General features: G+C 43.2%; 1 protein-coding gene across 3 annotated transcripts; it reads left to right on the forward strand.

The window, feature by feature from the left end:
- The first annotated feature begins 620 nt into the window (after positions 1–620).
- NEK2 (NIMA related kinase 2) lies at positions 621–26,977 on the forward strand. Of its 3 annotated transcripts, XM_073011526.1 has the most exons (9): positions 621–726; positions 14,051–14,356; positions 15,203–15,420; positions 16,031–16,271; positions 18,483–18,565; positions 19,359–19,485; positions 20,435–20,654; positions 22,551–22,676; positions 26,099–26,977. In XM_073011526.1, the coding sequence occupies exons 2-9, from the start codon at positions 14,261–14,263 to the stop codon at positions 26,323–26,325; spliced, it is 1,338 nt and encodes a 445-aa protein (XP_072867627.1). In that variant the 5' UTR covers positions 621–726; positions 14,051–14,260; the 3' UTR covers positions 26,326–26,977. The 3 variants fall into 3 exon arrangements, with proteins under 3 accessions (XP_072867627.1, XP_007986709.1, XP_007986706.1); XM_007988518.3 differs by lacking the exon at positions 621–726 and having other exon boundaries at positions 13,621–14,356; positions 26,123–26,977; XM_007988515.3 differs by lacking the exon at positions 621–726 and having other exon boundaries at positions 13,629–14,356.
- Positions 26,978–26,996: the final 19 nt, after the last annotated feature.

The following is a 26,996-nucleotide window of genomic DNA, read 5'->3' on the forward strand; positions in this document are numbered from 1 at the left end:
GCGCTGGGCCTTGGACGGCACACAGTGCTCCTCCAAGAGCAGCTATGTTAGTTATCACCACTCTTATCTCACAGACAGCTGGAGGAGGGTCACCAGGTGGGCCAGCGCTCTGCAGGAGGCCTCCTTTAAGGGCAGTCGTCATTAGCACACTCTTAGCAATGGGAAGCTCCAAGATACTGCCAAACCACTTAAAAAGATGTGTTAGAAATCCCCATTTGATAAAGAACAAAATTCTCAGTTCCCGGAGCTTAGTCAATGCTTTGTTGCCATTGTTGTTAATAAATGCTTTATTTTTGAAGAGTTTTAGATTTATAGAAAAGCTGTAAAGATAGTACAGAGTTCCCATTTCTGACAGGGAGTTCTGCACCACCTCTCTGCTGGGGCGGGCTTGCAGTGGTCCAGTGGTTTAGTTTTTTTCTGGCTTCCTTTCTTCTGTGGTAAGCATCTAGCCCACAAGCTGAGTTATGGAGATGCTACAGCTTTTCTGTTTGTAAAAATGACCTCGATCCCCGCCTACACCAGTTTCCTCTGTGTGCACAAACACACGTGTGCACAGACCCACCCACAGCATGCGGCCATGCAGTGTGAGGAGCACACCCACTGAGCTAGGCTCAGGTGACTCCTGACTACTACCCCTTGCAGACCCAAGGTGGATCAGAGCCCCTGCAGAGGAGGCACCGTTACCGTCTCATGGCTTCTGGCTGGTCCAGAGGGGCCTTCTCGGAGGTAAGTGAGCCAGGCCTCCAAGAATCTGTAGGGTGGGTGGGCACATCTGGGTGTTCTCTTTTGCAGATGAGAAGTATTCATGGTGGCCTGAGACTTGAGGTTTAAATACTATGAGCCTCGGTTTCCTTTTTTTGGAAAATGGGAATAAACCAATGCTTCAGTCCTGGGAATGTGGTGAAGAGTGAAGGAGAAGCGTGAGTAGCACTGGGCCTGGCACAGATGAGTGCGGTGCTTTTATCATTCCAGCTGTGTGGATCACACCAGCCACGCCAGGTGGACATGTGGCCTCAGCGCCCCAGATGATCCTGCCCTCTGCCTCTGCCCAGGGTGGAGGGCAGTGAAGAAGGCAGTGCCACAGCCCGGCACAGACCTGAATCATTGTATGCTTGAGAGGCTCCAAGGCCTCCTTAAGTTAGGTCTTCGCTCTGTGTACCATGACATTCCTCCAGAAAAACAAAAGTGCAAAGAACATCTTCTAATTTGTTTTTATTTTTATTTTATTTTATTTTATTTTTTGAGACCGAGTCTCGCTCCTTCGCCCAGGCTGGAGTGCAGTGGCGCGATCTTGGCTCACTACAAGCTCCGCCTCCTGGGTTCAGGCCATTCTCCTGCCTCAGCCTCCCCAGTAGCTGGGACTACAGGCGCCCACCACCAGGCCTGGCTAATTTTTTTGTATTTTTAGTAGAGACAGGGTTTCACCGTGTTACTCAGGATGGCCTCAATTGCCTGACCTGGTGATCCACCCGCCTCGGCCTCCCAAAGTGCTGGGATTACAGGCGTGAGCCACCGCGCCCAGCCACATCTTCTAATTTAAAGCATGTTTTATGGCCAGGCTTGGTGGCTTACGCCTGTAATCCCAGCACTTTGGGAGGCTGAGGCGGGCGGATCATCTGAAGTCAGGAGTTCAAGATCAACCTGGCCAACATGGCGAAACCTCGCCTCTACTAAAAATACAAAAAAATTAACCTGGCATGGTGGTGTGTGCCTGTGATCACAATTATTCAGGAGGCTGAAGTGGGAGGATTGCTTGAGTCCAGAAGTTTGAGGCTGCAGTGAACTATGATTGCACCATTGCACTCCAGCCTGGGCAACAGAATGAGACCCTGTTTCAATTAATATATATATACACTTATATATATGTGTGTGTATATGTATGTGTGTGTGTGTGTGTGTATACAGTTTTATTTCTTTAGCCGTGTTAAGATTTGAACTTTGGAATCAAGCAGAACAACAGGTCCAGCTCTGGCATTTTCTCACCCTCTAGAGCCTAGGTTTCCTCATCTGTTTGTAAAAATGACCTCAATCCCCGCCTACACCCATTTCCTCTGTGTGCACAAATACACGGGTGCACAGGCCCACCCACAGCATGCAGCAATGCAGTGTGAGGAGCACACCCACTGAGCTAGGCTCAGGTGACCCCTGACTGCTACCACTAGCAGACCCAAGGTGGATCCAGCTCATCCAGCTACTCAGGAGGCTGAGGCGAGAGAATCGCTTGAACCCAGGAGGCAGAGGTTGCAGTGAGCCAAGTTTGCGCCACTGCACTCCAGCCTGGGTGAGAGAGTGAGTCTCAAAAAACAAAACGAAAATAAAAACAAAAACAAAACAAAACAAAAAACATGTTTTACTCAAGAAGACTAGTTTTTAATGTAATCAGTAGCAAGTACTTTTACAAAGTGATGAGGGCTTTATGTCACAACTCCCTTCCCCAAATTATTCTGTGTGGTCAGTTCTGATTTCACTGTACTTTGGGTTCAAGCTATGTATTTGGGAGAAAGACATACGTGTCATTTCTCATAATATTCACCAAATGAAGAACTTTGGAAGGCTATGCAGGAGTCTACAGTTCAACGGAGGCCACATGGCAGATCTCCCTCAAGGAGTTTCCAGATGTTTCCTGAAAAAGAAGAGAAGAGAGAGAGAGAGGTCTCTGCATTGTATCTCAGATCTGAGTGAGGCCAGTTCTGGAACTTGTGGCCTATTGGGGAAGAAATTAGGTATGGAGGGCCATGGACCAAGGCCTGTCCTCTCCTCAGCTGCCCCTCGACTGCCTCTCTGCCCTAAATGGGTAGCTGAAGGGGGATGAGAAAGAAGAGAGAGAGAGAGAAGACAGGAGCAGCAGCAGGAGAGTGTGGGCACTTGGGAGCAGCTCACATCTGCCTCTTGGTTGGGGAGTGTATTGAAAACCACCCTGAGAAGGCTCATGCCTTGGCCTCGCTCCCCTTGTCTTGGGCTGACAGGACAGCTATACACTCAAATGCCCCTAAATGCAGGTTTGAGGATCCTCCTGGGGCAGGATGCCACATGGGGACAGGCAGAGCAGAAGCCAGGTGACAGAGCCAGGCCAGCTGGGAAAGTGTGCACCCTCAGAAACGCTGGCTGGGCGGCCCTGCTGGAGGTTGTGTAAAATGCCCATCGTGGTGCCTCAACAGTCAGCAGAAAGCTTGAGGTGTTAGGTTTCCTCTATGACTTCGTCCCTCCCCCAAAATAATTATACTAAAAACCATAGTAGCTGTTGTGTCTGGGGCATCTAAGCAGGTCAGGCACTACATACCTTATTTCATTCACCCTTCGTTGAAACCCTGTGAAACAGGCATTATTTCCCCCATTTTACAGGGAGGTACTGGGTCTCAGCGGGGGCGTAGGCAACTGTCAGGGGTCTCGCCCAGCTTGTAGGCATAGGGCTGGGCATCAGTCTCAGGTCCACATGACTCAGGTCAGGAGCTCAAAGCCGCTGTGCTGCCACACAGCCCTCAGCATGTTGTGCTGTTGCAGTGGACAAGCTCTCTGGGGTCTGGCAAGGATGGTGAAGTCCGGTCAGAGGGTAGATGCCAGGCCTCATGGCACAGCTATCACACCAGAACCTAAACTGGAAATTGGGTCGTTGCTGCTGTTTTTTAAAAAATCCTCTGCATCTTTTGTTGTTGTTGTTGTTGTTGTTGTTTGAGATGGAGTCTCGCTCTGTCACCCAGGCTGGAGTGCAGTGGTGAAATATTGGCTCACTGCAATCTCTGCCTCCCGGGTTCAAGCGATTCTCCTACCTAAGCCTCCCAAGTGGCTGGGACTACAGGTGCCTGCCACCACATCTGGCTAATTTTTGTATTTTTAGTACGGACGGGGTTTCACCATGTTGGTCAGGCTGGTCTTGAACTCCTGACCTTGTGATCTGCCCCCTCAGCCTCCCAAAGTGCTGGGATTACAGGTGTGAGCCACTGCGCCCGGCCAACATCTTAAACTAGGTAAGCCACATAAGCTGGCTTTCAAGATCTTGGATCTCAAGTAGATCCCAGTTGGTCTTCAGTTTGTATCTGCCACTCACCACCCTGAGTCAAATACTTAAGGTCTTTGTGCCTCAAGTTTCTCACTGGTAAATTCTCATGGGCTGTTGTGAAACAGAATTAGATGATGCTTACTAACTGTCTGGCCTGAGAGCTCAGTAACCAGCCGTTCTAAGAACTGGAGGAATAGGCTGTAGCTTTAGGCTTTCCTTTCTGCCCTGGGATGTTCTCCCTGTCAAAAAGAACAGCATTGAGACTGCTGTCCTGGTGGGTTCCACCAAAGGATTAACACTGAACAGCAACAAAAAAGGGCGGGGGACTCTTCCTTCTGGACCGAATGCACACTTGAGTTTGTTGCAAGTACCTGAGAGCTCATTACCTGCTTTGGCTGTGGAATAGGCCCATGCCAATGCTTACGTCTTTCTGTTCTATCCCCTGAAAGTCAAAACAAAAGTTTCTCATCTTGAGGTAGGAGGTGGGACTCGACTCCAGAGGTGGGGCTTGGACACTAGACTAGATTGAGGACTAGCTAAAACAGAGCCGGGGTGAAAGCAGCTTTGAATCAGACATGCCCACCACTGAGACATGTCAGTTTACTGTAGCCATGGCAACACCTAGGCGTTACCACCCCTTTCCATGGTAATGACCCCATGACCCAAAAGTGCCTACCCCTCCCCTAGAAATTTCTGCATAAACTGCCCCTTAATCTGCAGGGACAGATTACAGGGAGGTACTGGGTCTCAGCGGGGGCGTTGAGTTAAAAGTGGGCATAAATATGACTGCAAAACTGCCCTGAGCCGCTACTCCCTGCCTAGGTTAGCCCTTCTCCGCAGGAGCAGTCATGGAGTTGTAACACTGCCTCTTCAATAAAGCTTTCTTCTACTTCTGGCTTGCCCTTGAATTCTTTCCTGGGCAAAGCCAGGAACCCAGCAGGCTAAGCTCCACTTTCGGCCTTGCCTGCCCTGTATCACTGACCTCCTTCTGAACCCTCCTCACACTAAGCAAATGCTCAGCCACCTGCCACGTTTTCCCCACTCCCTTAGCCGTTCCCAAGGTCTGGGCTGGGTTGAATTCAGATTGGTGTGGTCACCACTTTCATGGTGGCACAGCTTGTTTGGGGAACTCACTGATGGCGGATAAGGGGAAGGCGTGAGTTGTGACATGTCCTATAAGGTGATATGTCATGAGCTTGTAATATGAAATTAGCTGCAGGCTGATGCCATGTGGGTGGTGCCCTCCTATGTGGGAGTAGAAGGCCTCCTGGGCAGGATTCTTGTTCTCCTGGGGCACAGGAACAAGGTGCAAACAGGCAGAAGGGCAGGTTCCATGGCTGCTCTGGAAGGCTGACCAGGCTGTCCACACACACTCTATCAACCCCCCTCACTATCTTCTCCCAGTGTGACTTCTGCTGGCTGGCTTCAGCCCCACTCAACTTGCAAATGCTCTTAGGGAGGTCGCTATGCCCTCCAAATGACCAAACCAAGTGTTTACAACTCTGCCCTTACCTTATTTGCTCTTTCTGCAACATCTGGCGTCATGGACCACTTCCGCATTCTGGAAACCATTTTTCTTCTGTGGGAACCCGTGTGACAATTTTTTCCATATTCTCTCCTACTCCTCCGGATGCTTCCCTTGGTCTCCTTTACTGAATTTTCTTCCTCCTCCTGCACAGAATAACCTCCAGGGTTCCTTCCTGTCTCCCTTCCAGCTCTGCCACTCTTGGAGCATATTCAACCCCAAATGTGGCTTCTGTTATCACCTCCCAGCTCTCTGTCTCTGGCCTAGACCAATCTATTGAGACCTTGTATCCAACTGCCTGTTGACCAGCTAGCTCCTCATAGGCCTCTGGGGCTCAACATGAACTCAGTATCAGCTTTGCCCAAGCTGCTCCTGTCCCAGCATTTCCTCCTGTGGTGAACTACGCTACCATCCACCTGGTCACTCAAGCCAGGAATTTCCCTCCCTGTTTACCTTATGTACAATTGATCACCATGTGTCATCTAACCCATCTCCCAGGCATTTCTGGACTCCCCTCTTCATTCCCACAGCCATTGCCTCAGTTTAGTCAGTGTCATTTCCCAGCGTTGCTGCCATAGCCTCCCACACTATATTCCTATGCCCCACTTTCACTCTTTACTACCAGAGAAGTCTTTCTAGAGCACACATCTAGTAGTGCTCGTCTGCTCAAAGCTTCCACTGCGAGTCCATCACCTTCAGAAGACTGCCTCAACTCTTGGGTCTTGCTGCTCACCTGTCCATCCACCTATCTTACAGGTAATGAACCACAGATACCCTTTGGTCCACCAGCCCAACCTGCAGGTCACAGCAGGCCTCCATGCTTTTACCCACAGTTTCCCTTCTCCTCATTCCAACTGCTCCTTTAGATGGGATTCAAGTGTCACCTCTCCAGGAACATTTGCCCTGACCTCCATGCCCTGCCATCTTTATCAAAATCTGGGTCTTCCCCTTTGCATTTTAGGCAAAGCTCTTTCAGAGCAATTATCATACTACATAGAAAGAGCTGATTTACACAGCAGTTCCAGTGAAGTTTTGGTGAGAGGGGATGGAATCACAACATTTAGATCAGGAAGGGTTTAACAACTTCATTTTATAGAGCCCAGAGAAGGGATGTTGAAAAGTTAATGCAGACATAGCTACTCAACAAAAATTGTCATTCGGAGTCAGACCAATGACTAAACAGCCCAGTGTTCCAGTGAGGTGAAATGAATTCCCTTGGTCACATAACTCATTAAGAGAACTAGGCCAGGCAGGGCGACTCATGCTTGCAATCCCAGCACTTTGGGAGGCCATGGCAGGAGGATCACCTGAGGTCAGGAGTTCGAGATCAGTCTAGCCAACATGGTGAAACCCCGCCTCTACTAAAAATACAAAAATTAGTGGCATGGTGGCAGGTACCTGTAACCCCAGCTACTCGGGAGACTGAAGCAGGAGGATTGCTTGAACCCAGAAGACAGAGGCTGCAGTGAGCCAAGATGGCACCACTGCACTCCAGCCTGGGTGACAGAGCGAGCAAACAAATAAATAAACACACAAAGGAGACAAAACTAGAAGAGCCTGGGAACCTGCAGCTCAAGCTCACTGCTCCTACCATCACTGTGCTGCACCCCCGGTTGAAAAGGTAGGTGTGTTCTCTAAAAGCTCTTAGTCCCTTAGAAACACATTATGGTCCTGTGCAAGGTGGTTCAGGCTGCTATAATAAAATACTTTAGACTGGGTAATTTATGAACAACAGAAACTTATTGCTCACAGTTCTGGAGGCTGGAAAATCCAAGGGGAAGGTGCCAGCAGATTCAGTGTCTGATGAGGACCTGTTTCTCATAGATGGCATGCTCTATATGTCCTCACATAATGGAAGGGCAAACACATGGCAAACAAACTCCCTGGGGCCTTTTGTATTGATATAAGGGCACTAATCACTCCCCCAGAGGCTCCACCTCTTAATACCATTAGCTTGGGGGTTAGGTTTCAACATATGAATTTAGGGAGGTCACAAGAATTCAGACTCTAGCAGGCCTCACCATCCATAATTAGTTTTAACATTTGTCTTACCACATTTAAGTGATGAATATTCTTAGAGATAATAAATATCCTGAATTTACAAATAACAGGAAAAAACATGGAAAATTACGAATGTCTATCTTTGAAAGTTTATCCTTATATTGAACAGAAATATGTTTTTCCCTAATTTGTACCCTTGGGTTGCCAGGTGCAGTGGCTCATGCCTGTAATCCCAGCACTTTGAGGGGCTGAGGTGGGTGGATCACGAGGTAAGGAGATCAAGACTATCCTGGCTAACACGATGAAATCCCGTCTCTACTAAAAATATAAAAAAATTATCCGGGCGTGGTGGCGGGCGCCTGTAGTCCCAGCCACTCAGGAGACTGAGGCAGGAGAATGGCGTGAACCCGGGAGGCGGAGCTTGCAGTGAGCCGAGATCGTGCCACTGCACTCCAGCCTGGGCGACAGAGCAAGACTCAGTCTCAAAAATAAATAAATAAATAAATAAATAAATAAATAAAATAAAATAAAATAAAATAAAAAATTTGTACCCCTGGGCATAAATTTAAAGCTATTCCCTTTTAAAATGTGGTGGAGCTCTTAACTAAACACTTTGGTTTCAAAGATAACTTTCTTCTCATATTCTTCCATCAGCTGCCTGCCATTTAGCTGAAGCTGTCTCTCAGTCTGCATCTTGTCCTGTTTATGTCACGTGGTATGTGGCTGTTAAGAACAGTCTGCCTAACACCTCATTCTTTCTTCTAGAACGTGTTTATTTGTTGAGCATATAGTATGTCATGCATCTTTTTAAAAAAGCATCTCTTAGCTTCTGATTGTTATAAACAAAGAATCTCTCCTTTTTCCTTTCTAGAAATCTTTTTTAATCACTCGAAAGAATTTCCATAATCCCTGACTTCAAATTGCTTCAAGTAATTGTGGAGATAAGACTTATACACAAACGTCTTGTCTGTTTTTAAATCCTCACACATGCAAATCTGGGGATTTCCTGTAGGGACAGGCTTCTGCAGGCGGAGTAGTGCTGCCGCGCAGGCGCCAGCTCCTCGTATATTATGCAGTGATATACAGCCCTCTAGTGGGTCTTTAAAGCAACATTAAAAAACGAAGCTGAGGGCAACTATGGCTTCGTTCATTCACCCATTCACGATGTACAAGTCCTGCTTTGTTCCAGGCACATTTTAGGTGCTGGGAATACTGCAGTAAATCAAACAAACAGCAACAAAATCAGATGCATTGGTTACTGGAGACTACGAAGATAGAGAGGAGAATAAATTTGGGATGAAGATCAGAAACTTGATTTTTGGCACATTAAGTTTGGTATGCTCATTAATCTTCAAGTAGCTTCTTTTAAAAATTAATTAGGTGCTGGCTGCAGTGGCTCACATCTGTAATCCCAGGACTTTGGGAAGCTGAAGTGGGTGGCTCACTTGAGGTTGGGAGTTTGAGACCAGCCTGGCCAACATGGTGAAACCCTATCTCTACTAAAACTACAAAAATTAGCCAGGAATGGTGGCCCGCACCTATAGTCCCAACTACTCGGGAGGCTGAGGCAGGAAAATCTGTTGAACTCGGGAGGCGGAGGTTGCAGTGAGCCAAGATGGCGCCACTGCACTCCAGCCTGGGTGACAGAGCGAGACTCTATCTCAAAAAAAAAAAAAAGAAAGAAAGAAAAAAGAAAATTTGGCTCAAGCCTGTAATCCCAGCACTTTGGGAGGCCGAGACGGGCGGATCACGAGGTCAGGAGATCGAGACCATCCTGGCTAACACGGTGAAACCCCGTCTCTACTAAAAATACAAAAAACTAGCCGGGCGAGGTGGCGGGCGCCTGTAGTCCCAGCTACTCCGGAGGCTGAGGCAGGAGAATGGCGTAAACCCGGGAGGCGGAGCTTGCAGTGAGCTGAGATCCGGCCACTGCAGTCCAGCCCGGGCTACAGAGCGAGACTCCGTCTCAAAAAAAAAAAAAAAAAAAAGAAAAAAGAAAATTAAAATTAGTCAGGCCAAGCACAGTGGCTCACGCCTGAAATCTCAGCATTTTGGGAGGCTGAGGTGCTTGAGCCCGGGAGTTCAATATAAGCCTGGGCAACTTAGTGAGACCTCATCTCTACAAAAAGTTAAAAAAATGGCTAGGCATAGTGGTGTGCACCGGTGGTCCCAGCTACTCAGGAGGCTGAAGTGGGAGGATCGCTTCATGCCCAGGAGGTTGAGACTGCAGTGAGCTGTGATCGTGCCACTGCACTCCAGCCTGTGCTACAGAGTGATACCCTGTCTCAAAAAATAATAATAATAGTAATCAGTGTCCCTATGGACATGTACAGAGTGCCTGTGGGATAAAATGCAAGTGCAAATATTCTCTTATTTGAGATTTCACCAAATTTAAATGAAAACTGACAACATGAGCACAGTTAGCAAGAAAAGTGTGAAGACAGTGAATTAGACTGTGGGTGTGGGGAGAGTGGGTATAGAGAAGTTCAAGGGTTGGCCTCACTCTTATACAACTGCTCATCTTCGTCCTCTGTTTAAATGGAATCATCTCAGTTCTTCGTTTGTTTTCTTCTTAATTCTTGCCACAATTTGTCACAGTGGAGTTTCTCTGTGTACTTAGGTTATATCCATCTCTTCCACCTACAGGATTATATATCTGTCCTATTTACTGTGGTATCCTCAGCATCTGGCACCTGGCTGAGCCTCTATTTATACTTGTTGGAGGAAGAATTTTCCATGTAATAAGGCAGACAAATGGATACACATGAGAAGCTAGTAATATGGCCTAGTATAATTCTAAATGAGTAAAAACACACTTGATTACTCTTAAGAGTAATTAGAAGATCGAGGCCGGGCGCGGTGGCTCAAGCCTGTAATCCCAGCACTTTGGGAGGCCGAGACGGGCGGATCACGAGGTCAGGAGATCGAGACCATCCTGGTGAACACGGTGAAACCCCGTCTCTACTAAAAAATACAAAAAACTAGCTGGGCGAGGTGGCAGGCACCTGTAGTCCCAGCTACTCGGGAGGCTGAGGCAGGAGAATGGTGTAAACCCGGGAGGCGGAGCTTGCAGTGAGCTGAGATCTGGCCACTGCACTCCAGCCTGGGCGTCAGAGCGAGACTCCATCTCAAAAAAAAAAAAAAAAAAAAAAAAAAAAAGACTAATTAGAAGATCATAGTGGGTTGAAGTCAATCAGGAAAAATTTCAGAGAAGAAACTGCACATGAGCTGAGACTTAAAGGATGGATGGAATATGAAGGAAAAAGGAAATAAGTTATGGGGGAAGAGATGTTCCCTGTAACCTGTCCCTGTTTGACTCCCACATGCTCCTCATCTCTCAGTGTCTCTTTCTATTCTGGTGTCTAGTGGTCTCTGCTAGGCTATCCTGCCCTCACTCATGATGTGGGCTAACTCTGGCCAATCTTTAGGGTTTGTCACATGATTCCTATGCCACCCTTTTTTTTTCTTTCTTTTTTTTTTTTTTTTGAGACAGGGTCTCGCTCTGTCGAGCAGGCTGGAGTGCAGTAGCGCAATCTCGGCTCACTGCAACCCCCGCCTCCCGAGTTCGAGCAATTCTCCTGCCTCAGCCTCCCGAGTAGCTGGGACTACAGGCATGCCACCACGCCCAGCTAATTTTTGTATTTTTAGTAGAGACGGGGTTTCACCATATTGGCCATGCTGGTCTTGAACTCCTGACCTCAGGTGATCTGCCTGCCTCGGCCTCCCAAAGGGCTGGGATTACAGGCATGAGACACCGTGCCCAGCCTCCTATGCTACTCTTTATTATTGTCTTTGTGGCTCCACTGTCTTTTTTAAAATGAAAACCCATGATGTCAATGCCTATCATTATACCTGGCCCATAGCAAGTACTCAATAAATACTTGTTGAATGAGCATATGTGCCTAGGAGCCACATTCCATACTCTTGGGATGGCTCCTTCCCAGATATTTAGTCTCTGCCTAGAGCTGGGGCATTTGGAAATTGCTTGAGGGGCCACTGAAAATCCTTGCATAATTATTAATAAGGGTCTTTCTCAGATTTTTATTTAACAAAGCTTTATTGCATGCCTTCTCTATTACAGGACTTACGCTGGCTATAAGCAGTTTGGAGTTCAGTTACTGTGAGACCCATGTAAACAAATAATGAAAAGTTTTGATTTATGTATAAAGTGGTCTATGAACACTGTAGATGGAGGATTGACTGTCCAAATACACCAGAGAGGCTTCTCAGATTACAGGACAGAAAGTTGGAATTGAATCTTGAAGGATACGTTATGTCCTCTAGGCAGACATGACTGGAGTGGATAAGGGAGTGGGGTGGATGGTATTCTAGGCAAATGCAATCACAGGTGCAAAGATGGTGGTGGTGGTGAGGAACTGAGAAAGTGTGTGTTTAGAGCAAAAGCAGAAGTGGCCAGAGAGAAGGTGCAGGACTGGATCTGGGGCAGGATAACCAAAGGGCTCTTTTTTCTTTTTTTTCTCTTGAGACGGGGTCTCACTCTGTCGCCCAAGCTGGAGTACAATGGCATGATCTCCGCTCACTGCAACCTCTGTCACCCGGGTTCAAGCGATTCTCCTGCCTCAGCTTTGGGAAAGTAGCTGGGATTACAGGTGCCTGCCATTGCACCTAATTTTTGTATTTTTAGTAGAGGCGGGATTTCACCATGTTGGCCGGGCTGATCTTGAATTCCTGACCTCCTGATCCACCCGCCTCTGCCTCCCAAAATGCTGGGATTACAGGTGTGAGCCACTGTGCCCGGCCAGGGCTCTGTCTTATACAGTTTCATGTTGCTATAACAGGATGCCACAGACTGGGCAATTTATAAACAATAGTTTATTTGGCTCATGGTTCTGGAAGCTAGGAAGTCCAAGATCAACAGGTAGCATCTGGCAGCAGCCTTTTCTCTGGGTCACAACATAGCAGAAGGCATCACATGGTAAGAGAAACAGCAAGGGAAAGCGAAACTCATTTTTATAACCAACCGACTCTCAAGATAACCCACTCCTGTGATTACATTAATCCATTCGTGAGGGCGTAGCCCTCATAAGCCAATCAATTTAAACATCTCACCTCTTAACACTTTTGCATTAATGATAAAGTTTTCAACACATGAACTTTGGGGGATACATTCAAACCACAGCAAGCTCTATGGATACCAATCTGTAAGAGGCACAAAAATAAAAAATGATGCTAATTAACATAGCCATCTGCAGTGCCTTACATAACTTTTGAAACCTAAATTTGTCCTATTCCCCTGAGGTAAGACAGTGCCCTTGAATGTTAATTTAAAAATTCTCCTGGTTGGCAATTCCAGTTATCTTATGTTATATTCAGTGCATGTAATAAGTCCCTTATTTTAACATAAAGAGCTTTTAAATTCTTATTAATAGAAAATCAGGTTTCTTTTAATCCTATGCCAAACAGATATTTAAAGAAAACTGGCCTGTTTATGCATTGCCAAATTATTAGCTTTCTGGTAATGTACGTATTCCTCCAACAAGCCCTGGATGGAGGCCTCTAGGTGCTCCTTCCCTGGTAAACACAGGACTGTTCATTTGGCTGGGTAAGCTGGGAAAGTTGGTTTGTGTGGGTGCCTAAAAGAGAATCTGTGTTCAATGAAGTATTGTCAATAGGGTGAATTATGTGTTTGGCACACATAAACGGGACAAGACGTGTAAAGTGCTTGGTCAGAGAGCGACTGTATTTCTTCTTTTTTTTTGGAGACTGGGTCTCACTGTGTCACTCAGGCTGGAGTGCAGTGGCACAATCTCGGCTCACTGTAAGCTCTGCCTCCCGGGTTCAAGCAGTTCCTCATGACTCAGCCACCCAAGACGCTGGGATTACAGACATGCACCCCCATGCTCGGTTAATTTTTTTTTTTTCTTCATTTTTAGTAGAGACGGGGTTTCACCATGTTGGCCAGGCTGGTCTTGAACTCTTGGCCTCAAGCAATCCGCCTGCCTCGGCCTCCCAAAGTGCTAGGATTATAGGCGTGAGCCACAGCGCCTGGCCTAATTTTCGTATTTTCAGTAGAGACGAGGTTTGCCATGTTGCCCAGGCTGGTCTGAACTCCTGGGCTCAAGCGTTCCACCCACCTCGGCTTCCCAAAGTGCTAGGGTTACGGGCGAGGGTGAGTCACGGCGCCCAGTCTAATTTCTAATTTGTATTCAGCTCTCAGCGTGTCCTCAACGTGACCCCACCCAGGTTCAGGGTACTGGAACCTGAGCGAGGAAGGCGTGTTCCGGGGAGAGTAGGTAGTGTGAGGGGCCAGAGTGCAAAGGTCAGAAGGCATTTGGTGGAAGCTGTGTGCAAAGAAGCCTGAGGGGAGGTCCTTCGATCTCGGTTACCTTGGCGATCTCTACCAGACGGTTAGAGTTGCCAAGAGGCGCCTGCTGCCGCTTCCTTTCTCCCGCCCTCCCTTTGGTTTAGCTCCGCCCCCTGCTCCCACAGGTTAAAAGCAGACGCCGACGCGGTTGCCTAGTGACACTTTTCCCAAGATGCCTAGGGTATTGTTGTGTTCTTCTTAGCCAATCAGAGAGGCGAAGCGGGCCCACCGCCTGCCAATAGACTGCGAGATCAGGGCCCGCGACAGTTAAACGGGGCCGAAGGGTGACGGGTTAGCGCTGCTCGGGGGCTTCTCCGTGCTGTTCCCTGAAGCTCCCGGTCCCGATCCCTGGAGCTCCGCACTTGGGGGCGCAACCTGCGTGAGGCAGCGCGACTCTGGCGACTGGCCGGCCATGCCGTCCCGGGCTGAGGACTATGAAGTGTTATACACCATTGGCACAGGCTCCTATGGCCGCTGCCAGAAGATTCGGAGGAAGAGTGACGGCAAGGTGAGCGTGGGCCCTTCCCTGTGCCCGCCCCTGCTTAGGGGCGATCGCCCTGCGCCACCGAAGGGAACCGAGAGGGCTGGGGAAGTGGGTGCCCGGAAGACTCAGCCGTCTTTATAGATGGGTCTGCATCTGACAGCCTGTCCTCGGTCGCTTAAAGGATGGGGGACCGCGTCTTTTGATATACGTATTTCCATCTTTTCCCGTTTCTCTCCCCATTTCTCTCTTTCTCCTGCTTTGGGTTGCTAAGGACCTTCCATTGGTGACACGTAGCTAACTCCTGAGCTGTTTTTAGAGCTCTAAGAGTGGCCCTCTCAGACACAAGAAAGGGGCAGGACCACCAGAACCCGAAGCTTTGTATCTGCAGTCGGACTCCCTCAAAATACCCATTATTCGGATTACTGGATTCATATTTCCCAATGTATACAGGTAGACCTTTTACAGAAAGTAACATTGGACAGGAAACTGCCTGGCTGCTTTACCAAGGTGTCTCATCCTGGGAAAACACGACTGAGGTGGAATGGGGCAGGGACTTTGACCACCTCCACCCCAATTTTGACTAAAGTACCTTTTTGCCAACTTCCCACTAACCAACTGAGGGTAGGGGTTGGGGGAGACCTCATGTGCCTTATTCCCCTTTATCTTCCTACAACATCATTTACTGCTTAGAAATTGAAAGAAGATTATGGAAGTAAACTCACAGTTCCTTAAGTTCATTGAACTAAATTAGATAATGACCTTGATTGTAGGATATAATTAAAAGGGAGGTGATTTTTTAAATCTTGGAACTTTCATTCTTTGTTTTTGAGCGTAATGAGTTCATTCATACCTTGGAAATTCTTATTTTAGATATTAGTTTGGAAAGAACTTGACTATGGCTCCATGACAGAAACTGAGAAACAGATGCTTGTTTCTGAAGTGAATTTGCTTCGTGAACTGAAACATCCAAACATCGTTCGTTACTATGATCGAATTATTGACCGGACCAACACAACACTGTACATTGTAATGGAATATTGTGAAGGAGGGGATCTGGCTAGTGTAATTACAAAAGGAACCAAGGAAAGGTAAGCATAATCTTTTAAAAATGTAAGCTGAAGTTAGGTCTACTTTCATTTATTTTTAAGCATCTTGTTTTAGGATCAGTAATATGGAAGAGTATACTTGTATTTGTTTGGTAGGTCCATAGTACTTTAGAAAATTCCCGGTGAATCAACACCCATATTTTATATCAAAATAGCAATCTATAGGCTGAGTGTGGTGGCTCACACCTGTAATCCCAACACTTTGGAAGGCCGATGCAGGAGTATCACTTGAGCCCAGGATTTCAAGACCAGCCTGGGCAACATAGTAGGACCCTGTTTCTACAAGAATTAGTCAGGTATGGTGACATGTGCCTGTAGTCTAAGCTACTTGGGAGGCTGAGGCAAGAGGATTGCTTGAGCCTGGGAGGTCGAGGCTGCAGTGAGCCATGATCGTGCCACTGCATTCCAACCAGGGTGACAGAGCAAGGCTCTGTCTCAAAAAATATAAATAAATAAATAAATAAATAAATAAATAAATAAATAAATAATTTATTTCCCTATTAGTACACTGGATAATTTATATCATCCCATCTTGGCAACAATTTTTTTTTTTTTTTAGAAGTTATATGCTGTATAACTGCTTTGGTTTCAGGCAATATTTAGATGAAGAGTTTGTTCTTCGAGTGATGACTCAGTTGACTCTGGCCCTGAAGGAGTGCCACAGACGAAGTGATGGTGGTCATACTGTATTGCATCGGGATCTGAAACCAGCCAATGTTTTCCTGGATGGCAAGCAAAACGTCAAGCTTGGAGACTTTGGGCTAGCTAGAATATTAAACCACGACACGAGTTTTGCAAAAACATTTGTTGGCACACCTTATTACATGTCTCCTGTAAGTATTTCAGAATTTAGATACTTTTTAAAACATCTTTTATTTTTGTTTTTTTGTTTGTTTTTGAGACAGAGTCTCGCTCTGTCGCCCAGGCTGGAGTGGAGTGGTACAATCTCAGCTCACTGCAACCTCTGCCTCCTGGTTTCAAGGGATTCTCTTGCATCAGCCTCCCGAGTAGAGTAGCTGGGACTACAGGTGCATGTCACCATGCCCGGCTAATTTTTGTATGTTTAGTAGAGACAGGGTTTCATCATGTTGGCCAGGCAGGTCTCAAACTCCTGACCTCAAGCAGTCTGCCCACCTCAGCCTCCCAAATTGTTGGGATTACAGGCGTGAGCCACCGCTCCCAGCCAAAACATCTTTTAATGTTAAGCATTCTGAAGCAGGGAAATTGAGTTTTCTGTTTGTTTGTTTAGTAATATCTAGTAGCCAAGAATTGAAAATACTGTTATATTTTTCCACATGGACCACCAGACCAATAAAGTCTATATGAGTTTTTGTTTGCTTCATGAATTATGTGCAATAATGTAAGTATGATGAAGACAGATTCCTACTCTAAGGTTTGCACTATTTGTCATCTCTCAGTGGGTTCAATTTTTTGAGCATTCATGCAAATTAAAGCATATTCAGTTCAAGCTTTTATGGAATGATTACAATGCATTAAACTCAAGGATTACAAAAATGAAATGGATTTTGTCCCTGCCCTCAAGAGCTGTTTCCAATGTGTAGGTCCTGGTCATCTGCATCAGACTCACTTGGAGTGTTTGTTTAAAATGCAGAGTTCTGGGTGCTAAACCAAACCCAAATCCATCGAGTGAATTTCAATCTCTGGGTAGGTTCTTGAACTCTTGTTTTTTTTTTTTTTTTCTTCAATATTGTACTTTTTATTTTAGACTTTGCATTTTAACAGACTCTGTAAATGATTCTTGTGCATGCAGAATCAGAGCTCAGGAAGTTTGCTCACTGAGATAGCATGTTTTTACAATGTAACTTTTTGTACATGTTATTTTTTTGTTGCCTTTTCCTGAAATATGGTGCTGAGTCCACTCACCAATAACCTCTATTGCTGGATATTTTGTTTCCAAAATGTTTCACCATTCTTAGAAGTACTGTTCTGCATATCTTTGTATGAATTATTCTTTCTTTCTTTTTGGTTATTTCCTTGACATGCAGCTCATAAAATGAAATTGCTGGGGTAAAAGGTATAAACAGTTTATGACTGTTGTTAGATATTGCCTGACGGCTTTTAAAAAGTTTAAGTCAATTGTGATAGCACTAATGTGTTAGTATATGACATCTGAACAGATAAAGATGAAGAAATATTTATTAGTATTTTAGTAGTTCACCTTTCTAGGATTTTCCAGATCTTTATAAATTATGTTAACAGATCTGACTGTAGTATAAAACTTTGTAAATTAGTGATTTTGGTTTTGACTAAGAATGGCCAGAACAGTACCATTTTCTCACTGTATCAAATTCCAAATAGAATGTTTTTAACATAAAGGACAATTATCCAGAAGTGGTTCTTGGAAAGCTTGAAACCTATTCTTTTGTTCCTTTTCCCTCCTGCCCTTGTAATTAGAGTGGTTCAGCTTCCCTAAGGCACTGATTGTCAAAAAGTGGCATCAGGCTCACCAGTTGGACTTTAAAACACTAACCAGCCACTAGAGATTGCTTCTGTTCCCTCTGTTAAGAATAAGAGCTCTGGTAGGCTGTTGTTACTGTAGATGCGGAAGAAAGGCAAACAATAAAATAGGTAATGATAATATTAGTTACTACTGTGATTTATGTAGTGGACTAAGAAAAAATATAAATGGGTAATTCAATTAGCTATTTATGTCTATATTCATTTAAATGTGGACTAGATACATATTTTGATTATTCTTAAATTTTCTCTAGTTCTTTTAAAATGGTGTTTCTTAATTTGCCTTGAGAGTAGAAGTCTGTCATATTCACCTCTGAATTGTCAGTGCCTAGTCTATACTAAGCACTTTCATTTGTGAATGAAAAATGAGTGAATGAATTATATATGACAGTGTATTGGGACAAGAGCATTGCCTTTTTTTTCCATTATAAATTTCAAGATAAAGTATAAGCTAAAAACTTTGAAGTTCTGTTTTTACCTCAGGAGTAATTTAATGTGTTTTATAAGTTTCAAAACAAAATAAACTCTTAACACCTTCCACTTTCTTACCCTTTTTCCCTGTATAGGAACAAATGAATCGCATGTCCTACAATGAGAAATCAGATATCTGGTCACTGGGCTGTTTGCTGTATGAATTATGTGCATTAATGTAAGTATGATGAAGATAGATTCCTAGTCTAAGGTTTGTACGGTTTGTCACATTTCACTGGGTCTAGTTTTTTGAGCCTCCACGCTAAAGAAAGTATATTCAAGTCTGAAAGAATTGTACCTTGGCTAAAATTAAGGTAGATGGACAGGCTAAAAGAAACTATTCACAAATTAAAACTGTAAGCCATGAGGCTGAGTCTTGACTGTTCAAGTGTCTTGGCTGGTTAGGCGCTTTCCTGTTAGACTGACACTTAGTTCAAGGGAGAACTCATAGGTCAGGCAGGTAAGGTAAAGCTACTGTAAGGATGTGGAAGAAATGAAACGAAACAAGACCAGGGTAGAGATCTGGGGATCTTTAGAGCAGGGAAGAGCTCCAGTTCTTTTCCTTTGTTCTTCTTTTCGTTTTTTTCCCTTTGAAACTATTCTGTAGAGCAGTGATTCTCAACCAGGGATAAGGGAAGCAAATTTGCCTCTTGCGGGGCATTTGACAATGTTTGGATAAATTTTTAGTTATCACAGCTGGGGAGTGCTCCTGGCCTCTAGAGGTACAGGGCAGCAAGGCTACAAAATACCTATAATGCACAGGACAGCCCCCCACAACAAAGAATTATATGACCTCAAATGTCAATAGTGCCAAGGTTGGGAAACTTACTTATAAGAAGAAAATCCCACAAGTAGAAACTTAAATACAAACTGGAGCTTAAACTGTGCTTTTGATTTAGTTCCTATTGTATATTTTCATTTTTACAATTTGAAAATGTCTTCGTCGTCTTTTCCTTCTTTTTTAATCCCAGGCCTCCATTTACAGCTTTTAGCCAGAAAGAACTCGCTGGGAAAATCAGAGAAGGCAAATTCAGGCGAATTCCATACCGTTACTCTGATGAATTGAATGGAATTATTACGAGGATGTTAAACTTAAAGGTAAAGATGATAAGATGATATATTGTCTGTTTCTAGCTGTCAGTTAAGTGTTGGAACATACATTCTGTCTTGTAGATCAATGGAGACTGAGGAAACATTAAATATAGTTTCTTAGCTAAATATACTGTGTTAACACAAGTGAAAACATATGTAAATTTGTCAAATTGCACATCCTTGCTGGCCCACCTTCTGCGCTTTCTTTATTTCTCCGCCCACTCTGCCATGCTAACAGATGGGTTGGTAGCAAGGAAAGATTGCAAAAAGAATTCAAATCCTCGTTCCCTTGTCCTTGCCTACCTCACAGTGACAGGTGGTGAGGGAAGGGGCCAGAGATAAGACTTTATTACTCTGCCTCTAGCTCTAATTGAGAGATTAGAGATCAGAGGAAGGGGAGGGGTGATGGAGGGTGGAGGGAGGACAACTAAAAAGCAGAGGGAAAATCAATAAAGAGATTATGTGGAAAAACTCTGGCTATAGAATGGGGAAGGAAATGTTCTGGGGATCAGGCTGACATAAGAGAAGAAGGAAAATGCTGTAGGATCACAGACAAGGATACAGATGAAGTGACAGGATTGAGAGTCAGTGAGAGAGTATCTTGCTAAATGTAGTTTAGAGATGCAAGGACAGTACTTCCCCTAAAACAGACTCTAGCAGTGCTACCAAGCATCAGCACAAGATGTACCAATCTTCAGGGATTGAACCTTCTTAGAAAGGTGAAAAGGGGAAAAGGGAAAAAAGGTAAGTTAACATCTGCATTACCTTGTGGACCCAGAACCTCGTGGGTTAAAACCATCAGTGAACTTATTTTTCCAAGTGTTTAAGACCTAGCCATAAAGGAGTCCTTTCTTTTGTCTTGGAAATACATATATGTCCTTTTATTGTAACTGCTGTCTTTGGAGAACTCTTCTGTTATGCAATCTGATTATATACTGCGTATTTTTTTCCCCAGGATTACCATCGACCTTCTGTTGAAGAAATTCTCGAGAACCCTTTAATAGCAGATTTGGTTGCAGAAGAGCAAAGAAGAAATCTTGAGAGAAGAGGGCGACAATTAGGAGAGCCAGAAAAATTGCAGGATTCCAGCCCTGTATTAAGTGAGCTGAAACTAAAGGAAATTCAGTTACAGGAGCGAGAGCGAGCTCTCAAAGCAAGAGAAGAAAGATTGGAGCGTAAGTCTGAATGGGGCTTAAAGCAAAGGAGACCTACCAAGTGGGTTATTTTGATGTGTCTGAATATCTCTTTGAGCAGAATATTTTATACATACAGATCTTATTAGAAGCTTTTAAAAATACTTGAGAAACCAAAATATGTATTGTAGATTTTTAATAATCAGGCTTGCTAGCACCTTCATGTTGGACGTCTTTCTCTGAGATCAGTTGCTAGTTATATAATATTGGGCCTTAACTGTGATGGCCCTAACACGATAGCCTTATACTTTATTGTAGAGTTACTTTTTACTTTTTCATCTCTACTATGAATACCCTAATGTTTTTCCCACTGTAAAGGAAGGTCTTAAAATTGCTGCTTTCCATAATAAAAACCATGACTTTTGTCTTTTGAAATGGCCACTCCAACAGAATTCCAGGTCCAAAACCCTACAGTATGTAGATGAGATATGTTCAGGCAATTCTTTTCTTTTTTTTTCACTTTTTATTTTTGAAAATGAGATGGGGTCTCACTATATTGCCCAAGCTGGCCTTGAACTCCTGAGCTCAAGCAATCCTCCCACCTTGCCTCCCAAAGTGCTGGAATTACAGGTGTGACCTACCACACCTGGTCTGTTCAGGCAATTCAGTAGAGAGTCTAGATACAAGATATTTTAAGTCTATAAATAATACTCTGGTGGGTATTAACGTTGACTTACGAGTATTAACTGATTAGGTGTTAATTTAGTTTTGATGTTGAAAGTGTGTCTACTCCACCAAGATGAGAGCTACTAGCAAGCATTTAGGGTTACGCAAGGTAGCTACAGAGTGAGGTTCTTCATTTTAACATCAGGAGACGAGAGATGGATCATAGTTGTCACCTGTCACCCTCATGACTCACTTGATTTTACTTCTGCAGCCTTATACCTAATCCAGGCTTTAAATAATGAAATACTGTATAGTCCTGTGAGATATGCTTACTGTATAGGTACAACCTATACTTAGAAACCTCTGTAAAAAATAAGAAAACTTTTTCTTATAACTTTCCCCAGTGTTTCATAATTTCTTTTCTTTTCTTTTCTTTTTTTTTTTTTTTGAGATGGAATTTCACTCTTGTTGCCCAGGCTGGAGTACAGTGGCACCATCTTGGCTTATTGCAACCTCTGCCTTCCGGGTTCAAGCAGCTCTCCTGCCTCAGCCTCCTGAGTAGCTGGGATTACAGGCGCCTGCCACCATACCTGGCTAATTTTTGTATTTTTTAATAGAGATGGGTTTTGCCATGTTGACCCAGCTGGTCTTGAACTCCTGACCTCAGGTGATCCACCTGCCTTGGCCTCCCAAAGTGTTGGGATTATAGGCATGAGCCACTGTGCCCAGCCATAATTTCATATAGCAACGGAAATCTGAATACTTTCTGAACTTTGGGCCACGAATAAATAGTAACCTTTGTTATTAATACTAATCCTATGAACTACCGCCTAACTGAATTGTGTGTGTGTTTTTTTTTTCTTTTATTTGAGTGTGGTCATTCAACCAGAAAAAAGAAGATTTTTGTACTGTGAGGCCAGATCATGCCCTGAAAATTAGCTGTTGCTTATCTTCAGTGAAGAGCAGATATAGCTTTAGTTTTTTGTTTTCCCAATTGAGTTACTCCCACAAAAGATGACCAAAGGTTGAAGCTAACTTTGTATTTGTTAAACAAGTCCTTTCAAGAAAATCTAAGATAAACATATAGCCTACTAAAACACTCAATTAAAAACTAACACAATCAGGTTGACTGAGGCATAGTGAGAATCCTTTCCCCAAACATTGCTTATCAGTATCAAGCATGCTAGTAGTGATAAGATTGCCAAATGTAAATCGTTTTTTAGTGAAGGTCACTTGTTAATTTTTTTTTCTTTGTCCATTCTCTTTTTAAAGAGAAAGAACAGGAGCTTTGTGTTCGTGAAAGACTAGCAGAGGACAAACTGGCTAGAGCAGAAAATCTGTTGAAGAATTACAGCTTGCTAAAGGAACAGAAGTTCCTGTCTCTGGCAAGTAGTCCAGGTATGAGAATCAAGTCGGTCAACAGAAGCTGGTGCTACAAATGAAGAAATGTGCACCAGTGTTGCTCCCAAAGTGGCTTAGGTAGCCCTTTTCATTTACAAAGTCTCAAATTTTAAGTTGGATTTCATTGAATATATGCATTTCAATGGAAACAAAATTCTGTTATAGCAATGATTTATTTCCTGGGTTCATAGACCTGAGGCAATGAGTCACAGAATTTCATGTTTGATTTTCTTAACCTTATCAAACCACATGTTTAGTAATTGATACTTATTAATATTATTATTATTATTATTTTCCAAGATGGAGTCTCGCTCTGTTGCCCAGGCGGGAGTGCAGTGGCGCGATCTTGGCTCACTGCAAGCTCCGCCTCCCGGGTTCACGGCATTCTCCTGCCTCAGCCTCCCGAGTAGCTGGGACTACGGGTGCCCGCCACCACGCCTGGCTAATTTTTTGTAATTTTAGTATAGACGGGATTTCACTGTGTTAGCCAGGATGGTCTCAATCTCCTGACCTCATGATCTGCCCACCTCAGCCTCTCAGTGTGCTGGAATTACAGGCATGAGCCACCATGCCCGGCTGATACTTATTTTTAAAAATTAGGGCATTTACAAAACTATTGTGTGTTTTAGATTTCAGAAAGATAAACTGCATTTCAAGTAAAAATCAAAATTTTAATACTGCCATGCCTCATCTTTCATAGAAAGCATGTCTTAAAAGGCATGATAAGCCACCTGCAGAATAGGCTGTCACATTTGGATCTTTGCTAACACCTTTTCAAGTTGAAACACATATTTGTGGAAATTTCATTGTTTAATATCTACATATGTTCTCTGCATTTCCTTCTTTATTTAAAGTCTGGTATATAGATGTTCAGCTTTCTCAGGGTCCTGCCTTTGTGTGGCATTGTCCCTTCACTCTGCCACACTGAGATGTGGTTATCATATATACCAGTGAACCATTGTCTAACATTCTCCATTTTATAGAAACCTCTCAATCTAATTCAGTTGACTCTATGTAAAATGCAAACTGTGAAACATCTTTTTGCTTGATTTCTTTAGGACACAAACTAACTGTTAAAAGTTTGGTTTCAAAAATCGAGCATCTGAATTTTCAATAAAATTTACAGTTTTTTTAACTCCCTTATTCCATGTAGAACAGCATATATGAAAGCTACTATTCTTATCTTTAATAAATTGAGATGTGATCAATTTAGTGAGCATTGGCAGCATTTTGTAAATGGAACAGACAAAAAACCCTACTTAAGTTAGATTGATGATCACAATAACTTTGTAGTGGACAAGTGATGGAAAGAAATGAAACTACTGATAGAAGTAAATGAAACAAAGATTGTATGAAACTTTGGCTTCATCTCTGTTAAGATACCTTCTTTTTTCTCAATATTGCCATCTACCATTTCAATATTATAAACATATTTATTTTGGCTTTTCATAGATTCCACACTGTCATCCATAAAGACAAAGTATACTTAAATCATGATTAGGGTGATAAAATGAGGAGAAAATTATACTGGATGAATTTCATGCATCAAACCCATTGCAGGAAATTACTTAAGACCCTGTTGGGGATGGCTCTTCAGTTAAAGAGTTTATTTACATTTGCCCTGATAGTCTTTGAGCAAAAGATGAAAATAGCTAAGTAAGCATGATGTGTTTTACTTTATAGGATACACAGATAAGTATGGGAATCTACTTATATGTGAATCATGGCAAATATTTAAAATGAGCCATAGGAATCAAGTATCCACTGGGGCAAGCCGACATTTTAGAGTATTGAGTGCTGAAGGTAGTGAACACATCAGAACTATAAGATAAGCATCATAGCAGTGGGGAGCAGGTACCATTCTGAACTCAGGACAGTTGGAAATATCCTCTCCCCATCCTTGGGCTATAAAATCCACACATGAGGAAGCCATCACAAGTGTATTGAAATCATCACAGCAAGCAACAGTATCTTTTTTTAAAACTTTTCTTATTTGATGAAATAGTCATTATTCTATTTAATGGAAGAATTTTAAACATTTTTTAAAAACACTTTTTTCTTATAAAACTATCCCATTAAGAGCCAGGTGTGGTGGTGCACCTATAGTCCCAGCTACTCTGGGGGCTCAGGCAGGAAGATCACTGGAGCCCAGGCGTCCGAGGCTGTAGTGCACTACAGCTGCACCTGTGAATAGCCACTGCACTCCAGCCTGGACAACATGGCAAGACCCCATCTCAAACAAAAACAAAACTATCCCGTCAGTAAGACAATGTTGACTTACAAATCTATAGGTATTTGTGATAATAAGAAGGTGGATAGATTTGAAACAGTGGAGATAAAGTCTAAAGGCAATCCAGTTTGCTTTGAAGCAGAAGCGATGTATGAAGCAGGAAGTCATAGGACCCTTGGAAGGCAGTGCATCTGTGTGCCAGCCTTTCCTATTTCTTCTGCCTGGAGCACTCTTCATCCAGATAGCCCTGTGGCTTCTTACTTCAGAAATGACCGTATGAGGCTTTGTCTCATTACACCTACCACCCAGCATGTCCGTTTCCAGGGTTATTTTTCCTAATAGCACATATTACCATCAAATATTCCCCACCAGTACTTGTTTATTTGTGTTTGGTTTATCTCCTCCTACTAAAATAAGGCCTATTTGGTTCACAGTGGCCCATCCTATGAGCTCAGTAAATATTTGAACATACACAGGAAAAATAAAAAGATCTAGAATCTGTTTAGGCCTCCAGCCCTTACTAATTCTGTCAGCAGTTAATAGTGTTGCCACTTTAAGTAAATATGATTATTATTTATTTTTTCCATGAAAAGAATAGTTTACATTTTTTACTACTCTTACTTGATTTATCTTTTCCACACCGAATTTGTTTAGGTTCTTTTGGAGACAAATTTCTGGTCAGTTAAGATGCTTTGAACTAAGTGTTCTTGAACATTTAACCAAAACTGTAGGTGTTCTCTATTTAAAAAAATATATACAAAAAGCAAAAACCAAAAAAAAAACAAACAAACTGTGCCTCTATACTTTTCTGTAGGTAAGGCGTTCTGCATAGAATGGCACTTATTTTCAAGGATAGAGATAAATAACATTCATTTCCAAAAGTTTTATATTGTCCATAATACTCAGTGTGTTTAACTTTAAGAGTAAAATTGATTGTTCGTTGTTAAGAGAATAAAACTTATGTTCCTTGAATTTCGGCACATTCCAATATTATTTTTTCAATGCTGTGGATTAAAAGGCTGATTTCTGCCAGTCCTACACCCCTAACCTCCCATCCCAGAGAAAATAAAACAGGTACCTAGATTTCAAATGTGAACCATAAGAGCAAATACTTTTTGATAAGTATACGTATGAAGGAGTTGAACTCTGTTCAAGTAACTCAAAGCCCTTTTTCTTTTTCCTTCTAAAGAACTTCTTAATCTTCCATCCTCAGTAATTAAGAAGAAAGTTCATTTCAGTGGGGAAAGTAAAGAGAACGTCATGAGGAGTGAGAATTCTGAGAGTCAGCTCACGTCTAAGTCCAAGTGCAAGGATCTGAAGAAAAGGCTTCATGCTGCCCAGCTGCGGGCTCAAGCCCTGTCAGATATTGAAAAAAATTACCAGCTAAAAAGCAGACAGATTCTGGGTATGCGCTAGCCAGGTAGAGAGACACAGAGCTGTGTACAGGATGTAATATTACCAACCTTTAAAGACTGATATTCAACTGCTGTAGTGTTATATACTTGGTTCCGTGAGCCACGCCTTTTTGTATAGTACACGTGATATTTCGGAATTGGTTTTGCTGTTCTTCAGCAACTATTGTACAAAATGTTCACATTTAATTTTTCTTTCTTCTTTTAAGAACACATTATAAAAAAAATACTTTCTTGCTTGGGCTTTTTTAATCCTGTGTGTGATGACTAGTAGGAACATGAGATGTGACATTCTAAATCTTGGGAGAAAAAAATAATGTTAGGAAAAAAATATTTACGCAGGAGTAGCAGTCACTGAATAGTTTTAAACGACTGAGTGGTGTGCTTGCAATTGTTATATATAGATTTAAATTTTAAGTCTGAGATTTTAAATGTTTTTGAGCTTAGAAAACCTATTTGGATGCACTTTGGTCATTAATACCATGACATCTTGCTTATAAATATTCCATTGCTCTGTAGTTCAAATCTATTAGCTTTGTGAAAATTCATCACTGTGATGTCTGTATTCTTTTTTTTTCTGTTTAACAGAATATGAGCTGTCTGTCATTTACCTACTTCTTTCCCACTAAATAAAAGAATTCTTTGGTTTCCCTGTATTTATGTGTCTTGCATTTG

This window comes from Chlorocebus sabaeus, chromosome 25 (assembly GCF_047675955.1).
Source record: "Chlorocebus sabaeus isolate Y175 chromosome 25, mChlSab1.0.hap1, whole genome shotgun sequence".
NCBI classification, from domain to species: domain Eukaryota; kingdom Metazoa; phylum Chordata; class Mammalia; order Primates; family Cercopithecidae; genus Chlorocebus; species Chlorocebus sabaeus.